The sequence below is a fragment of the Lissotriton helveticus genome, chromosome 2_2, assembly GCF_964261635.1.
Source record: "Lissotriton helveticus chromosome 2_2, aLisHel1.1, whole genome shotgun sequence".
NCBI lineage: Eukaryota > Metazoa > Chordata > Amphibia > Caudata > Salamandridae > Lissotriton > Lissotriton helveticus.
In genome coordinates this window covers 20,183,385-20,202,558 of record NC_136060.1, presented here as the reverse complement: position 1 = coordinate 20,202,558, position 19,174 = coordinate 20,183,385, and the positions used below count along the sequence as shown (strand labels likewise).

At 43.7% G+C, this 19,174-nt stretch overlaps 1 protein-coding gene across 1 annotated transcript in view; it reads right to left on the bottom strand.

The window, feature by feature from the left end:
- WWC2 (WW and C2 domain containing 2) overlaps positions 1–19,174 on the bottom strand; it is a 1,026,812-nt gene that overhangs the window by 384,541 nt on the left and 623,097 nt on the right. The window contains exons 8-9 of the mRNA XM_078677991.1: positions 7,604–7,677; positions 4,397–4,639 (exon numbers count right to left, since the gene is read on the bottom strand). Of these exons, the coding sequence (XP_078534117.1) occupies positions 4,397–4,639; positions 7,604–7,677 (317 nt within the window). The remainder of the gene's footprint in view (positions 1–4,396; positions 4,640–7,603; positions 7,678–19,174) is intronic.

Here is a 19,174-nt window from a genome sequence, read left to right as displayed (position 1 = left end):
TAGTTACATTACAAGACAATTAATCTTAAGATTCCTCGCAAAGTCCAGCCCTTATTTTACAAGATTAACTCACATTTCCAAATATTTGCATGTTATTACATGTTGTTCAAAAATTCCTTGGCCGACCCTACATTGGTGAAAAAATGCGTACGGTCCTTATAAATGATCTTCAATTTTGCCGGGTTCAGAAGATACGTTTGAGCTCCTTTGGCTTGCAGTGGAGTGATCAATTGACGAAGCTGCCAACGTAGGTCTATAGTATATTTACAAAAATCCGGGGTGACAAAGAACTCAAACCCAGGGCCTAGTCTCCGTTTGTCAGGCCTAGCAAGTCTGTAAATATCCTCCCGGGCCAAGAAGCTGTTAAAGGAAATTAAGAGCACCCTAGGTCTATTCACGTTCCTATCGCCTGTGTTACTATTGCCTGGGCCCCGCATGTTAAAGGGAAAACGGTGTGCTCTTTCAATTTCCCTGTCCCACTCCCATTTGGTTAACTCCGGAAAAGCATTTTTTAATAAATCCACCACAAACTTGCGAGGATCCTGCCCCTCTTTACCTTCAGGCACCTGAAGGATTCTCAGATTATTGCGACGCGCCCTATCTTCAAAATCTGCAAGTTTCCACTGAGTGTCCTCCTTGACCCCCTGTAAAGTCTCTGTAACCCCTTTCTGTTGATGAACCGTGTCCTCCAGACTAGAAATGCGGGCCTCCACCTCATTGAATCTAGATGCTGAATCTGCTTGAGATTTCGCGATCCGGCGAACTGAGCTTTGGAGCTTCCGACACAGAGTTTGAACTCTTTGGCTTTCTTCTCTAGTCTCATCTCTAAGTGACATTACAGACTCATAAATCAATAACAAAGATATATCGCCATTTATGGCTTTTGGGCGTCCCTCCTGAGATTCTAAACCATCTCCATCTATATCGGGTACAGGTTTTGTAGTTATTTTACGGACAGTGGAGGGACTATCCTCCGTAATATCAACCGAGTCATCCAGGCAGATACTGCTTGCTTGACTACCCCCTTCCAAGCTCATATGTTTATTTATTGACATTTGTTGAGCGCGGCGAATACCCATAGGCGTCTCGGCGCTGACTTAGGGGATGGATCAGTATTTAAAAGACCTTACAAGAGTAGCACTATTGGCCAAATAACCAAGTCTTAAGTTGTTTGCGAAATATAAAAAGGGAAGGGCTGGTCCTAATGTGGAGAGGAAGGGTGTTCCAAAGTTTGGGGGCGGCAACCAGAAATCGCCTGTCACCCCAAGTAACTGTTCTAGTACGAGGCACAACTAGGTGGTTGTGATGAGAGGAACGAAGGGAACGGGTTGGGATATAGTAATCAAGATTGTGTATAAGAAAGTGGGGGCCTTGGTTATTGAGAGCCTTGTAAAGAATACACAGTGATTTAAATTTGATGCGGCTGCGTATCGGCAGCCAGTGGAGTTCCCTGATAGTGTTTGAAACCGATGCAAACTTGGGAAGTCCCGCCAGCATCCGGGCGGCAGCATTTTGGATTGACTGCATCTTGTTAGTCACCCGGGATTGTGCATTTAGGAATAGAGCATTACAATAGTCCAGTGCAGACAGGACTAGTGAGCTGACCAGAGTTCTCCCAGCAGTGTCAGGTAGGTAAGGTAGTATTTTTCTGATCATTCTGAGTTTCATATGGGCAGTTGCAGCAGTCTTGTTGGCGTGTGCCATAAAATTTAGACCTGCATCAAAGGTGATGCCCAGATTTCTAACTTTAAGAGCTGGGCTGGGAGGAGTTCCAAACGATGATGGCCACCATACTGGTGACCAGCCCGGAGAGAGGTGACCGAAGATGACCACTTCAGTTTTATCTGAATTAAGTTTGAGACAGTTTGTGGCCATCCAGTCACCTATGGCCACCATTCCCCTGGTGAATAACTTGGCCACTTCTTCCCCGTCCCCTTTGATGGCCAGTACCAATTGGGTGTCGTCGGCGTAGGAGGTCAGGCTCATCCCAAAAGCTTTGATGACACTAGCAAGGTCCGACACGTAGATGTTGAAGAGTGTCGGACTTAGGGACGAGCCTTGGGGGACCCCACATGGCAAGGACACCTTGGAAGATTGGTATGGTCCAAGGGATACCGCCTGAGTTCTGTTGGCCAAAAATGATACAAGTAGGTCCAACGCTGTTTCCTGGACACCTAATCGTTCGACACGGTCGGCCAAGATCTTGTGGTCGACCGTGTCGAAGGCCGCAGAGAGATCCAACAGGACCAAGACTGCTGTCCCCCCTGATCTCGTATGGCTCGGATATCGTCTGCCGCTTTTAGGAGGGCGGTCTCCGTGCCATGACATTTGCGAAAACCGAACTGCGTGTTGTCGAGCAGCTGGTACCGCTCAACAAACTCCGACAATTGTTGGTTCATACCTTTTTCTATGACCTTGGCCAGGAAGGGGAGACTGGCTATCGGCCGATAGTTTTTTAGTTCATCTTTGTTAAGATTGGCTTTTTTTAGAAGGGGTTTAACCAACGTGTGTTTCAAGGAGGCAGGGAAAATGCCCGATCTGAACACAGCGTTACAGACCTGTGTAATGACCGGAATCAACGTGTCCATAACTGGTGTAAGCACTTTCAGCGGGCAAGGATCCAGTGCTGACCCTGTTTTAATCCTTGAAATGAGGCTCTGCGTCTGGTCCATAGTAAGGTCAGTATGTTGAGCATACTGAGTAACAAGATCCTCACAAGATGAGGGTAGAGATGGCTCCGACATTGAATAAAAGTCGCCTGAGTCCGCGTCGCGTTGTAAAGGTAGCTCTTCACCCCCACTGCCCATTCCTGCAACTTGACACAGTCCGTTTCCATCAGGAAAGCCCTCTTTATTTTGCTGAAGTTCTTCAGTGTTTGAGGTGATATTAGAGATAGTAGTCCTGATGGAGGATACCGCAATTGCCTCCTGTACAGGTCCCCCTTTTGATTTTTCCTTCCCCGCCGCCATTATAAATATTGCCGGTATCACTTTGTTCTTATCCCCTCCAACTCCCTTAGATTTAGTTATGTCAGGGAGACCTTTAGAGTTTTTGTTTAACTGTGCGGGGAGCGCTTCCCCTTTGCTCACCTCAGTGGGGCTGCTGCTATCTCCTTGCTCTTCTTGAAGCCGCGGCTACCCCCTTACACCTTTAGGAGGCATGGCGGCTCCTCACGCTCTCTCCCTCTCCGCTAGCTTCAATCAGGCGTTTCTGCAAAGCAGGCTGACCCCAAATAACTTTTCACCAGGTGCGCCGCTCGGTAGCACGCCGGAAGACTGCCGCGCCGATTACAGCCGAATTAGGCCGATGCTGCTCCAAGCTCCAATCTCCTAAGCTCTGATTTCAGCCACCTGGACTCCCGAAGCCGTGGACGCCAATATCGTTAGCGTTGCAGTTGTAGTACACAGTTCCTGAAAAACTGACACACCGAGCCGGGTCAGTGCCTTCAATTGTAATTTGCTCGATCCGGCCGCGACCATGAACTAATTGGTGCTCGCCTTCCGCGTTTCTCCTGTTCAGTTCACCGGTCTGCTGGTAAGTCGAGGAGCGACCAACCTGTACGTCCACTCGTGTGGGCGCCATCTTGCCTCCTAAATGTTCTGATCTTATTAAAGTATGTGTTTCCACCACACTTCAGAATTATCAAAATATGTGCTTCATTTCTAGTTACCTAATTCTGATATAATATATTTTGTAATAGTTGTAGAGACATTTAAATTTTGCTGTGTGATAGAAAAAAACAATATAGTTTGTGCATTCTATCCAGAACATTCCAGTACCCTGCATGAATGTCACATAAATCCTCTCACTTTGAAGTCAGAGAAAGAAAAGTAATTACCAAGCTCCAGGAAAGACACAGCCTGACATGTGACCTCTGTCTTTAAATGTACAGCAAACATGACAAGATAAGAGCAAGATTTAAAGCCCTGTTTACAGAAATTGAGCACTAGTGGAAGGATAACGCTAGGATATGGGCCATGGAAGGGAGGATCTCGAGCTGGAAAGCCTAAAACAAATAAAGCCAGCAAATAGAAAGCCAGAAAATGTGAGTTACAGACCACTAAGCAACGGGGGGGAATGCATTCCCAGGGAGTTTTTCCGAAAGTCCCCAAGATGTAGTTAACAAACCAGAGAGCTGTGCTGTCTGGTAGGCTTCAACCTAAATAGGAAGGAAGAAAAGGACATGGATGGATAAACTAAAGAATAAACAGAAGTATGTAGATGGATTAGAGAAGGATGGAAAGAAAGAATTAATGACTACAACTGGAAGTAGAATGGAGAGAAAGAAGGAAATGTCATCATTTCCTCATAGGGCTACTTGCATTCATATATATTCATCTTCAATTGATGTTCTCATGTTAATGTTGCTGCAGCACAATACTAGGTGAGACTGTACCTCTCTGCCAGAGCTTTGCTGGGTGTGCTTCTCACAGAAAGCAAATCGTCCTCCAGTCTCCTCCTCTCTATCTCCAGCCGCTCCAGCTCCTCTTGCGTCCGTTTGCGCGGCGTCAAAAACTGAAGCTCCTTCAGAAGTTCCTCCTTCTCGTTGACCAGCATCAATTTCTCCTTCTCAATGTCCAGACCCCCAGGCCATGGCTCACCTTCTAACTTTGACAGCTCAATCTTCAGGTTCGCCATGCTGAAATAAGAAGAGCTCATCAGGAAAAATGGAGGAACTCCTGCTCGCACTGAAGCCATTTCTAACTTTGTTGAAGGCTACGTCTGCAATACTTTCCAGACAAGTGCAGGTAGCATACATGTCATTACACATAAAATGCTCACTGCTGAAAATTGCAAACACTTGTTTTATTAGATCTTGTGTTCTGTACCCACCTGGGATTGAGTTGGGAAGCACAAAAATTTTAATGTTACATTATGATTAGGACTCCCAGTTTTTTGGTATTTATTTTTTTAACATTTCCGTCTATATTTATACATATTTATATTTGGGAAATCTTATTGGTATTTAGCGATATTTCTTTTTTGTTTTATGAACAGATGAGGTGGTAACTTGTATATTTCCTTATTTATTTCACAGATAAACTTGCACACATATGTTGATGTCTGTCAGGTTTTAGCACATTACACTGCCCAAAATAATAAAATAATAAACCCAAATGAAAAAATAACTTAATAGCACAAATACATGTTGAGCTATGCAGTTATTTAAGCAAATCTTATTCAGTTTTGCAACTCCCCATGGTGCCAGTATGTACAGGTATTGGCCTGAAACTCAATAATCTCAGCATGGAGAGTCACTCAAAAGAAGTCACATTATCTGTACTTTTCTGCTTTTAAAAGTAGGTACAGACAGGAAACACAATGTTTTCTGTCTATATTTAACTTTAAAAATCAATAAAAATGGAAAACATGAAGCCGTAATTACGATTTACGGTAACTATATCATGCCAAACGCATTTCGGCTGAATATGTGCTGGGTCATTTCAGTATTTGGTAAATTGCTCCGTCACATTTGGTAAATATCCAAATGAGGTTTTAAAAAAAAAGCTGTTTTCAACCTTCACACAGACACATCTGGCAGACGTCTAGTCACGTGAGGTGCAGTATAAACCTGCCATGTATTTAATAAGAAAAAGAGCTTCTACCTCGGTAGGACTCTGGAAGCCACCAAGTGCTTTCATCTGGAATTTGTTTTAGTTGCTATTTTCCCTTTGGCTTACATTCACATATTACCATGTATTCTAGTTATTTATTTCGACACTACAAGGTAAACTATTGCACTGCACATGCCCAGTAAAACCAGGGAAGTCAAAGTAAGGTCGGAAGAAGTTCGTGCAGCAGAGCAGGGCTTTAAAGGGGATGGAAAACCTGGGGGGCGTGGGGGTCTCTCATAGGAGAGTGGCAGATGTAATGAAGGGCGTGGCTTAACATTTAAGCTAAAAATCTGTACTCAGGCTTTTGAGAGGGAGTTCAGAAGTGAAGCATGGCCATCTAATTCAAGCTCAACCCCTGAACGAAGCTAACCCTCGTACATAGAAAAAATTACTGCCATATAACCCTAAATAGGCATGGATGACCAAATGGGAAATAGGTCCAAAGACAGATGGCATACGAACTGTAGGAATTGTGCCAGGCGTGTTCTTGCTGGTCCTGGGCCAGCGACTGCTAGATTGAAGGGGAAACAGACTTTATACCGTAGATTGAACCACGCTGTGCCTTAACAGCGCGGTCTGAACCACGGATGCGTCTTTACAACGCATTCCTTTATTACGCAATTCGTCAGATCAACATGCCTTAAGGAAAGTGTTGCTGGATTGATGGTGGACTTTAAGTCCAACACTTTCCCTAATGTTGCACAGACTGGAGTTGAAAAAGTAGATTATACTATTTCATCTCCAGCGCTTTCCCTAAGGCAAGTAATTGTAACCACTTGCGTGGCAATGGAATGCATGGTAAAGACGCATCTGTTGTTCGCACCGCGTTATTAAGGCAGGCGTGATTAACGCCTGTGTGGTCCCAACATACAACCAAGTAAAGAGGGTTATATGAGGGCAGGAGTGTGGCAGCCTCGACATGAGCAGAAGCATTTGCTGAGGCTCTCAAGGACATGAGTGATGCTGCTACAAGGGCTACATATCACACCTTCATTCAGGACTACCATTCGGTGGTGGGTGCAGCTACTACTGGTGTAGCAGGTGCAGTGGGCACTGGGACCCAGAGCCCTGAGGGGCTCGTTGACTCCTGATAATTGCTGTGTTTTACAAACACAACAGCAGGCAAGGCAGCCATTGTCCTTGCCTGCAGCAGGGCCCCTGGCATCCATGCCTCGCTACAGGGTGGATGGAAGACTCCAGCTAGGGACCCAACCAGATATTGCACCACTTCTCAGCACGAGTTCCATTTTTGGGGTCTTACGTCTCTTTAAATTGAGGCTCATTGAGTAAGGACTGTGAGGACGTAGGTGGAAGAGGTGACTGTCGTAATAACTTACATCTTCATTGCTCAGAGTCCTAGGATTCCTCCCAAAATGGAACTAACTAAAATGCAGCTCTGCTGATTGAGGCAACAAACAAAATATCAAGTGGATTAAGGTTTTTTTCTCTTTTTTAAAAGATTAACAATACAAAAAGAAGAAAGGTAAAAAAGTGACAGGTTGTTTTTGTGGTCTCAGAGAACTGGTGAAATAAAGAAATGTTGTTTTGAACAAGGAAGCAAGATAGCCTTTCTCCAGAGCAGGGATCGCCTTAGGCAGCAAGGACTGTGTCGAGGAAGCATAGGTCTGAGTTTAATGAGTATACGAAAAAGACAATAGACTTTAGTAGAAACAAAACACGCTGTAATTGTAAGGTGCAACATGCGAAATGTAGCTTCAAATGTCATTTAAACGTGGGACAAAGAAGCATTTCTGTGTGTAACATGGCATTGAGAGAGGATCTAAATGCAAAACGTCCATTCAGACAATTAGTTCAATAAATTATATAAATAAACAATAAAAAAACACAAAGAGAAAGTGTTAACTATTTTACGGATGGTGTTAACAGAATTGCCCAGTAGATGTCACTACAAGCCCATGATATGTTAATACAGTGGATCATTTAGCACATAGCACATTTAACAAGGCTTCTATAACCCTTGTCATTACCTTCTCTTGGCCTCTTCGTATTGTAGACTTAGTCTGACCTTTTCAGCTAAATCTGATCTACTTTTAATTCCAATCTGAAAAAGGAAGAGAACAAGTACATCACCTATTATTTTCTGTACATGCTGTTTCTTTAACAACCAATTCTCGACACCGCATGTACAATAAGAAAGGCGTCCTTTCTGCAGAGTAAATGAAAGTAGACATTCTGCTAAGTTTCAAAGTAGTTCCACCAAACAAATGGCTACATGCCTGTATGTACAAAGACATAATAGGAGCGACTACAAACTCTTTCAGAAGGACAACTTAGTTAACAGTGAAATAATTCAATGTTACCGTTGGTTGTTTTTTGCGGCCGCCTGCGGATGGGCATCAGTTCACACTTACCCAGAGACACCTTAACATTGGTTCCGACTTTAGTTCCAAATCTCGGTGAGCAGTTTTATGGAGAAAGCCGGATTAAACGGGCAAGTTTCTCTACTTACATCATTATTGTTTAAGGAATAAAATGTGGGGTGCCTTATCAAAATTCTCGAGTCTAGAGATGTTTAATTGCCTAAGTGGAATTCCCAATTGTGCACAGTGTATACGTTCTAAGAAGGAATTTCGCGCTTATTGGTACAATTGTTCCCCAGATTTCCTCCCCCCACCATAAAAAACAAACAAACTTGTGGGTATATAGAGAACGCTATGCAATGTATACACCATTTACACACCAGCAAATACTGACCAAGTTGGAGCCCTGTTTTGGCGCAAACGAAACGAGTTTCCGCTCGTAATGGAATTAGATTTGTAGGTTTAATCAAGTACTTGGAAGTAATATGTCTCAATGCATTTAAATAAGAGTTAACAACTCCCTGCTCACTAGTAAGATAGCTTCGCGGATCAATGCGCCTGCTGCAGTGTGCAGTATAGCCTGCAGTTTAACATAGTAGAATCCTGAATGGCCAGTCACCCTTTTCTGCTTCACAGGTTGATAAAAACGAGTACAATTAACATCTCTTATTGAACACCTCAAGGTAACTAAGTTTAAATGTTCCAAATAAAAAGTTAATATTTTGCATAGCTAAGTACATATTTATATTTATATAATGTGATGGACAGAATGAGCTGAACTCACTTCTCATGCAGATCAGGACAGGAGCGCCTGCTGCAGTGGTTTGTGGGTAACCTGCAGTTTGCAGGGTCCAATGTCAGTGACATAATCGCAAGTAATTGAGTAACCGCTAGAGAGATCAGTGTGAACACTATAGGGCACTAGCGTCAAATTCAGTTTAACAGCTCGGTTGGTTAATGCGCCTGCTGCACAGTTAAGAATTGAACCTGCAGCTCACACATTCTGATGCTAGCAAGATAGTTCAACATGTTCATGCGCCTAATGTATAGATTTATGTGCGCCTTTCAGGTGCATGCTCCGATCACAGTATCATGACTTGGAATTCATGCACGTGTTGCACAGGTATGTGTGTAGCGCAGAGAGCTGGGTGCATCCTGAAAGCAGCTGGTCTCAATCGCATTAAGATAGCATATAGGGTTAGTGCGCATGCTTTCAACATCTGTAGGTGTCCTCAATATCGGAAATTCGACAGGATCAGCTTAAACCATAGGAGGGGGAACCTTTAAATGGGTTGCAGTCACAACTGCTATAACACGATCAGGATACCCCTAGATTACAAAGCTTTGTAGACGGTTCTTCTTCATAAAATGGCTTACTTTATAACTTCCTGAAATGAAGAGGCAGGAGGCGGTGGTACAAACCCATCCCTTTTCACTCTCGAATGGCCCGGGTCTAGCCACGCATCAACTTGCAACACAGAGACAAGTGGGGTGATAAACACGAGCAGGTTCTAAATCCTATATGATGCACAATGGGAAGACATGACTTCTGCACTGGACAAATAAGCAAAATACACAAAAACGCGGCACTCATCTTGTAAAATGAGAAAGGGCAATCTGGCCTTTCCTCTCTTTGCTGTCCATCTGCCTTCCTACACAAAACACAACTCCCACAGACTGGTGCAGCATTGTACTAAATTGTAAATTGATACTTGTATAGCGCACTACCCACCCGCAAGGGTCTCAAGGCGCTTGTACGAATACCGCTGTGGAGCCCATCCTGGCTTTCCCTGTGAGGTGTCCACTCCTGGGCACCCCCAAGGTGGAGGCCAGGCATCCTTAGCGTTGTGGGGGCCGTTGTGGAGATTAAGCAAGCTATTGCCCAGAGTTGCAGAGTGGGACTCCATGATTGGAATAGGCACCGAGGCGAGAATTATCAGGTCCATGGAATTTTGAGCCCAAGACCCGCCGAAGCGGGGAATTGAACCCTGGTCCCGGGCAAGACCTCTGCATTAGGGTCTGCCGCTCTAACCATTGAGCCACACTTCTCCACTGTTCCCTCTGCAGACATGCCTGCCAAGTATCACGCATAAGGTGCGATGCTCACGCATTTCAGTGTGGTGTTCTGCATCACCAAACTGAAATGCATCGTCACGCACTTAATGCCACTCTGAAACTCTGCCTACGCAGGGTGCCAGCGGGGGCCACCGGCGCCTGTGCACCTGCTCCGAGACATGCTTCCAGCAGCTGCTGGTTTCAGTTAGTTAATAGTTAATTGTGTGCTCTCAGCTCTGGAGTGGCTGAGAGTGACTGCTACAATGTTACAATTCTGCCCAGGCCACCAGCCTGTTGTGCCTGGCTGCATATTTCCTGCAGCACCGCGTGGCTTTGACACTGCTGCCAATTAGACTCTGGGGCGGGGCCTGCCCTCTGTGGTTGCTACTGGCTGTGGGACACTATGGGGGGCCCAGGATTATAATTTGGATGTGACCGTAGTGCCTCCTCATGTCCTGGAGGAAGAGGAAGTGAGGTAAGGTGGGTCAGAAGCGGTGAGGGACTCATTCTGAGTTGACGAGTCATTGGTGCACTGCTGACTGTCTGCGGTGCGCAGCGCTAGCGCCGCAATAACACCCCCGGCGTTCACGTTGCCAGACCTGCAGGGGGGCGAGGCCAGATCGAGACCATAGAGTGACTGAATAATTTCTATCACTGACTCCCTAATGGACAGGACTGTGTACACTGAGGGCTGCTGCGCATCAGAGGCATTATGCGTCTTTCATTTCTACCTGTTTTTATGGTGGCAGTTAGTGCCATACAAAAGCAACACGCATCCTTTCATAACGTGCATTCCACAGATCCAGTTCCCAGAGTCAAGATGGTAGTTCACTTTCGAATACATCATCTCTGTGCGTCTTTAGAAGCAAACAAAGCTGCTGGCCGAAGCGCTCAGCTTTGAGCCCCCAGGCACATGTGAAATGGCAGCAGGAAGGTTAGGCACCCGCTGTGCCCTGGGTTAATTTGATATCAGCAACATGTACTCAACTGTAGTAGGTTAAAATGAGTGAAACGGCATGAGTGTATAAGACGGGCTCAATGATAATTTCTTTACCTTTATGTTTTTTTGCACATTTTAATACCGTATCCATTGCAAATTGCTATTTAAAACAGTTTGAAAGGTAATGCCTGCTTTTACTGAATTTCCTCCTACTGCGGCTATGGGTCCATACACAAGATTTAGGGGCTCATTAGGATGGCGCACGGACCTGCGTCCGTCCGCCACCCTAGAGGAGGAGGGACCGTCCGCAGGGGCAGCGGTGGTCCCTCCAGTACAATTAGGATGTGACCGCCAGCCTGGCGGTCACATCCTCAATATTTAACATTGCGGCGGGTGCTGCTTGAAGCAACACCCGCCGCAAGGTTAAATATGCATGCTTAGCATTTGCATGCACAAAGCGGCAGGCACCACGCGGTGCCTGCCGCTTCGTGCACGCAAATGCAGGGGGGGTACCATAGGTACCCCCCATGTGCACCCCCACCCCCACAATCACCCTGGGGGCCCACAACGGGCCCCCAAAGAAATCACCGTATGCCTTTCCACGGCGGAGAATCCGCCGCGGAAAGGCATCTGTTTTCCGCCATCCTAATATGGCTGGCGGTGTCTGATAGACACCGCCAGCCATGTTAGAGCTTTTCCGCCGCGGTCGGAAGGCGACCGCGGCGGAAAAGCTGCGGACCGAATTTGAGACCCACCGCCATCCTAATTTGGTGGTGGGTCTTTTGTGCATCCTCAGGGGTTTTTCCGCATCCTCCGGGCCGGCGGTGGCTTCCGCCGGCCCGGAGGATGCGGGAAAACCGCGGTCCTAATGAGCCCCTTAATTTGGTCTTTCCAATGGAGCATAGGAAACATTTGAAAAACTTGCACATGCAGCCATGTATAATTTCTGCCTGTGTTTCTTGCTGGAGGGAAACTTGTGAGAGATTTTGCAGATAACGTTCCACTCTTTCAGTGGTTCAAAACAACACCTCCCACATGGATGTTATCTCATGAGCGACTGACTCTTTCTTCCTGCTTGGCCTACATGTTTTGATGATGTTCATTTATATGTTGTAACTGACCGTAGAGCACTGCATGTTCACTGGATGAAACACTTGTTCTTTGTCAATGGACGTCATGTGCCTTGCTGCTATACTCATGGTCTTGTAGGTTATATGCAGCCGCTTCGCTCTCTGAAGGTTTCTGCTGTTCTTGGCCTCCCATTCAACTCAAGGAAGTGACCATATGTGAATAATGAACTCCCTACTCTAATCATGCTTCAGTGCTCAGGCCCTACCCTCAGCTGTCTCCACAGTTTTATCCTTCAGACTAGCACAATTGCTATTATATTTCTGATTGCTACAATGTGATATTGGTGCCCTGAACAGTTATCTCATTGGTATCAGCATCATTACCTTTCATTTCAGGGGTTTTGAGCATTTCTTAGATATTTTAGTGCTTCCTATTGGCAAAAGGTTGTAATGTCTAATATTTCGCTCATTCAATGCGCTTCATTTTGCTCGTGAGAAAGTGTCACTCATAATTGTTGAATGTCACTCATAATTACACTGAAATTATGAAAATGTCACACATAGCAATCTTAAACTTTGGCAGCTATGTGCAGAGGCGCCACCAATCACTGCCAACAAACTGAAAAACGCACAGGAAGTAGCTATTCTATTTAACTCACTTCTAAATTGCACCCAAGACAGCGATCCACGCTCTCCATCTTGACTGTATGGACGGCCCTCCTTTCTCCTCAGCTGTCCCTGAAGACATTCTAATATCAAGTACTGACAAATCAAATAGCCCTGCAGTCGTCATTGTCAATGGTTGTTTTATGTTCACTCTTTTTTTAACGTTAATGTTTTATCCTGTATCTGTAGGCTTAAAGCATTTTTTTGTATCAAAAAGCGCACACTACCATAGTAGCCCCGGGCACGGAAGCGAACTGGTTTATGTGTAGCAATGTTCTTGTGAAAGAGCAGAATGCCGTCACTTACAGTGAAGTTGGCCAGTGGTTGAAGTGGGCTGACCCAAAGCTCTAGGGTGCATGCAGTAGGTGGAACAAGAAAAAAGTGATTACAAAGCAGCAGATTAACAAGAGAGAGAGAGAGAGAGAGAGAGAGAGAGAGAGAGAGAGAGAGAGAGAGAGAGAGAGAGAGAGAGAGAGAGAGAGAGAGAGAGAGAGAGAGAGAGAGAGAGAGAGAATGAATTTGAAAATCAAACCATCTTGGCCAGCATCAGGCCTAATAAAAAGAAGTTAGTGTTTGTTTCTATCAGTATAAGAAATAGAGCTGCGTTTTGAACATAACAAAACTTTCCAGACAGGAGCAGCAGCATTCCACAGAACTTTCAGAGACGTGTTCATCTTTAAAACCGAACTCCAAGTGTCTGTGCCCAGCTAGAGCCAGAGAGAAAAGACGGAAGTCTTTCTGCCACAAGAGGGCACTACCTGACAAGGCTTGCTGCTTTTAGCTGCCGGCACTCTGAGCTTTGTGAAGTAGAGTCAATAAGTCTTAAGGAGGCAGGAAGAGAGAGGTGGGAGGGCTGAAATGTTGGATGGGAGGAGACGAATATGATGGTATTCTCTTCCTTGTCAAGATGGCATTCCTTCGATGCAATACAAACAATGATTTCCGTGCCCAGTACCAAAGATAGGAAGGGTTTCTGATCAGCAAATTCGCCTTACTTCAAATGACAGACCATAGTCCATTGGCAGAAATAATGCCTAGATTCTTTCCTGTTTCACATTTTTGTCTTCCCTTACTTTATGTTTTCTAGAATTCTAAAGGCTTTTAAATGCACTGCAATCCATAGCCTCTCTCGCGCTCTCTCTCTCTCTCTCTCTCTCTCTCTCTCTCTCTCTCTACATATATATATATATCTATATATATATGCAAAAAAGAAGGAGGGAACTCTGGGTAGTTTTCCACCTAAACTGAAAACTACCCAGAGTTCTCTCCTTTTTTGCATCATTTATGTGTCACTATATGCCTGAAAGGGTTTTGTTTTGATATATATGTATATATATATATATAAATTAATAACTTATATGTGTGTATACGTATATATATTTATATCCCTGAAAAAGCCAAAGATTAAAGTCACGCGATAGTTAGATGAATATGTCCGTGACATTAACATTTTGAACTAAAAATAACACCAGTTATCGTTAGCAGAGCTAACGATAACTTGCGCCCCCACCAGACCCCGCTTATGATCTCTCATATTACATACACTACAGAGTATTAAAAAGTGTCTACTCAGAACAGTGTACATTCTAGGAAACACTTGGCAGAAAAGGCACTATTTGTTTAAAATAAGCAACATCTGAAGTGGCTAAAGATTATACAACCAGTATTATTAAGACTGTGGTTAGTACCTGGTGCACCCACTCTTCTATGTTACTTGGAAATTGTCATGCTGAGATGATTCTGTCTAATAACTCAAAGCTGCTTACAATATTTAGTATGTTGTACGTAGAATCTTTGCCCTGTGCCAAATTGTTCTACAGAGCCTAAAAACTTGTGTGGAACATGCTGAACACAAGTTGTCAACTATCACCTGCACACAAGTTACTCTTAAATGCTTTTATAACATGTTCAATACCTGTACACAACTACGATGCATTAGGAGCACATGCGTTTTGTAAACACTTACACCTATTAGCTTGACACACGCTAAACAAAATTAGATAAATAGGAATCTATGGTAGTTACGCACCACTATCTAAACTAAAAATTTAACAATCACACTCATTGGACGATGTTCTCAGTGGTATATTCGGTGATGTCATCAATGATGTCGTTAGAGATATCATCAGTGATGTCATAAATGATGTCACAGAACATGTCATGAGTTATGTAATATGTGAGGACAATAGCAGTGCTAACTATAACTTGTGAATTCCTGTGTTTTTCTAAGCTCAAAACTTTAATGTTGTCACTGACATATTTACCTAAATATAACGTTACTTTATCCTTTGTTTTTTTAATTAATTCCTAAGATTTTTTTTTCACACAAAAACAGATGTTTTTTTCACATCTAACTATAATGTTACTTTAATCTATCAATTTTTTCAGTGAGTTTATACATTTTTTTGTTAACCTAAGGTAATATTTTATAATAATAAGTTAAGCCAACCACCGCTGCACACATTCTTAAACTGTGTGTGACAGGCGTTGGTCACAGAGACCGGCTGCTGCAAACTCCCCCAGGGCCTAATGTTTTTTAAAGAGGAGGGGGACCAAGTGGCACCCTCCCCGAGCCTCATTAATCCCATTGAGCCATGGGATCCCAGGGCATTAAGTTTTCTTAAAATGAAGGTGGACCAAGTGGCCCCCCTCCTCGAGCCTTAGTAGGTCCTGGGAACCCCATCCTTCAGGGCATTTTATTTTTAGGGGGCTGCATGCGGCCTCCCATTAATAAAAGAAAGTGGCCCGGCCGCCATTTTGTTTTTTGTATTTTTGCTGATGTGGGGGTTTTTTGCCACCCATCCCGAGGGCAGGGGCACCCTCCCAAGGGGCATAGACAGTCAGGATATGCCCCTTTATATATTTTGTTTAACATGTTCAGGATAGGGACATCCCCATGTCCTTTAATGGCAGCCATTAACATGTTTCTCATGTTGCTGGCAGCCAATCATATAGCTCAGTCCGGTGGGAGCGTGACGCCCACAGAAGAGAACTGGCCCAAGCTAAAACAAGCATTTACAATGCAATAGGTCTCGAATTTGCAAGAGTTTGAGCTATTGCTATTGTAAACGACAATGCCTTTTATTTATGCCTTTTTTTACTTTCCAAGGGTGTTAAAAGGTTATGGCGTAGGTTGCAACGTCAGAAAAGGGAGTCGACAGGGTGACTTCATGAAGAGTTAAGATTGGAGAAAGCTTTAAAAACAAAAAAACAAATAGGGACCTAAATAATGCAAGCACTGGCCTAGGCCAGGCATCAATGAGCGGCAGCAGCTGAAAGCAGACGGTTGTGACTCAGTTTACATCACTGAGAACAGGAAAAGGTCAAGGAGAATCAATCTTCAAAAGGAGTCCACCCTCAAACGCCAGTGATCGCATCAATCACAGTAAGCACACTAAAGATGTAAGCATCAGGTCTTTCTTCCGAGACAAACCGTGTGGCATCCGCAATAATATGAAGGGCAACGCAGTGTACCGACCCACCCTGGCACAATTCATGTGAAAATATTAAACTGAAGCGCCCAGAAGCGAGGTAACCATAGCTCATTAACAAATCACTCACGCGAAAACACTTTAAAAAACACAATGGAGACACCAGTAGTGGGGCTGACAGTAAGTGAAGATCTATGGTTGTAGACCAAAGGAACATCACATTCAAATAAGTGCGAGAGGACATTAAACTAGAGAATGCTACAAGATGGTGCCGCTTAGGTCCTGGTTTGGCAACTGAAATTCAAGGTGATAAAAAAACACACACATTCCCAAATGGTTTGAAAAGAATTATTGTGTTTCTATTGGCTGTAACAAGACCATGCAGCTAAACTCTTAGGACGCATGACCTTGATGTGGAAAGCCTCTGCCTGTAAAACTGTGACCCTCAACTCCCTGATTATTTCTCAGTCTCTCTCCTTTGGGTAACAAAACAAACAATGAGCTTGGCTTTATAGTGTTGGCACGCAGTTTTACCTAAATAGATTCTACCAGCATGGATCAAATCCTCACTCCCTCTCTAATCTCTTCTCTTCATATCTTCATGTAACGATTCATCCTAATCTCGCATTTCCACGCCCCTTAGAATTTGCTGTGCCTTTCTGTCGAACCTGTAATAATTTACCATGTTGCTAAGTTTGGATTTAACCTTCAGAATGTGTGAAAGGCACGTGCAGAAGCCAATTATAAAGAAAGAAAAAAACTCCTAAAAAAAGATTACTGAAAACATTATCAATGACGTAAATATTGTGAGGCAAAAACGTTACTTTTTTATAATTGTATTTAGGTAACAGTTACTTTTACACTTTCCTTATGTATGTTAACAGGTAGCAGCAGTGCACCATATTCCAGCTGTGTCAGCAAAACACCTTCATCCAGATCCTGCCCACACACACACATGCACATGCAGTGCACCTCGAAAAAATGGTAACTTTAGCTCTGATGCATTGACAAAACTGTGCCACATGAAGGGGCTCAAAGCAAGTAAACATTATGTTGTCCCATGTAGGCAGTAATTTTCATAATATCTGGGACACGGCAATAACCCAAAAGTCAGAACAGAGGCCAGTGACCAGAAGACATGAGCAAAGACTAAGAGCATTATCAACAAAAGGGTTGTCCTACACCTCGCTAATCAGTCTAAAAACAGGTCTCAAGAAATACTACAAAGTTAGAAAAGCCGCCTTATGTTTTTCAATAGTTTCACATTCCCACTTCCTGTTGTAAACAACGTGGCAAACAGGCTTAATTAGGTATCCAGCATAGATCAATCACTATGAAAAATCAAGATTATAATAAAAGTACAGTACAAACGGCAGAAAAAAAAATCTAGAAGTTAAACAATGCACCATGTATTGCAGCTACTATCAATAATATGAGTTTTAAGCTCCGGGAAAAGATGCATGGTCTAGGTAGATAAATTATTCTCATAGTTTTAATTTTATGAGAAATTGTTCAATTAAGAGAGAAAAAAAAGTCGTTTAAGACTTCAGAAAATTCGGGAAAAAGTTTAAACTGCTGCAAACAAGTGTAAAAACCACAATTCAAGACATGTGTACTGGCAGCTAAGTGTTTCATGTTGAAATGGTATTAGGACAAGTCCAGTCCGGGTGGGCGGGGCCAAAGGGAGACAGGGCGGTCACCAACCCCACTTCCAAAAGCAAACCGACAACAATAGATATCGCAAGCGAGTAGCGCATGCACTGCAACGCTAGGCGAGACCTAAAAAGCTCACTGGGCCAATCAGAACACTCTATTTTTTTAATTGGGTTTGAGGGACTCTTGCAAGAGCCTCTCGAACCCAATCATCCAGATATCGGTACTTTTAAGCCTTAATTTTGCATAAACTACTGAACAGATTTACAATATATCACAAAAAGCACAATCTACAAAATAAGATCCAGCTTATGCCAATTTTGATGCATTTCATTTAGCAGTTTTTATTGTAGCCCTCTTTAAAGAATTCTATGGAAAATGCAAGGGGATTTTGCGTTTTGGGAACCCTTCACTTTTGACTCGCCCCCTCCTGATGGCTCACACTGAAACTTCCCATCCACAAACTAGTTAAAAAGTGGGACCACTTTGTAAAGATTGGTGGAGATTTGTCAAACAGTGGCAAAGTTACAAGCAACACATAAAATGCTTTTCATATGGAATTGCTGGCCTAACTATAGCCACTCAGTGGCAACCGCCACTGTGTAATATTTTTAACAAATCTTAACGAAACATACATACATATATAGCAAGACTGCTTGGCAGTCGAAACGTGTTTGGCAGCGGCGAAAATAAGGAACTAAGAACTGCACACAGCGTCGTCATGTTTTGGCTGTATTTCTTAGACTCGGTTCGAGGAGTCTATAAAGACGACGCAACTCTCGCTAAGGAGGGGCAGAGAATACTCGAGCAACACGCCGTTATACATATATATATATATATATATATATATATATATATATATATATATATATAAAGCAGGCACACCGGAGGCCAATTATTGTGTGAAATGCAAGCAATGAGGATGTAATGGCGATAAAGAAGGTTCCCCTGCACCGACCTCTGATGAGAGGAACAACTGCCTTGAAACGCGTACGGTCAAAGGACTTCAAAACGGAATGGAAAACTGCAATGTCCAAATAAATGTTTTGAAAACAACCTGCGAATGGTGTGCGGCCTCAAATCCGAGTACCCTTGTAGCAATACAAATCACGGCGGCTCCGGCCGTGGAGGGATCGCACTGCCTGGGAAATATCAACGGGACCGCCAGAGAGGAAATGTGCATCTTTGATGTGGCACGAACAGGCGATAAATTAACACTGCAGTGTTCCATCCGGGAGCCTAATGGAAGGCTTTCAAAGTGTCCTGAAATAATGGGCAGGAACCACAACACACTGGAGGGTAAAAATTGAGCCTTAATGACTACATCACCCAAAATGCATCATGGCAAATGGACGCTATTTAAAGCAGGCACACCGGAGGCCAATTATTGTGTGAAATGCAAGCAATGAGGATGTAATGGCGA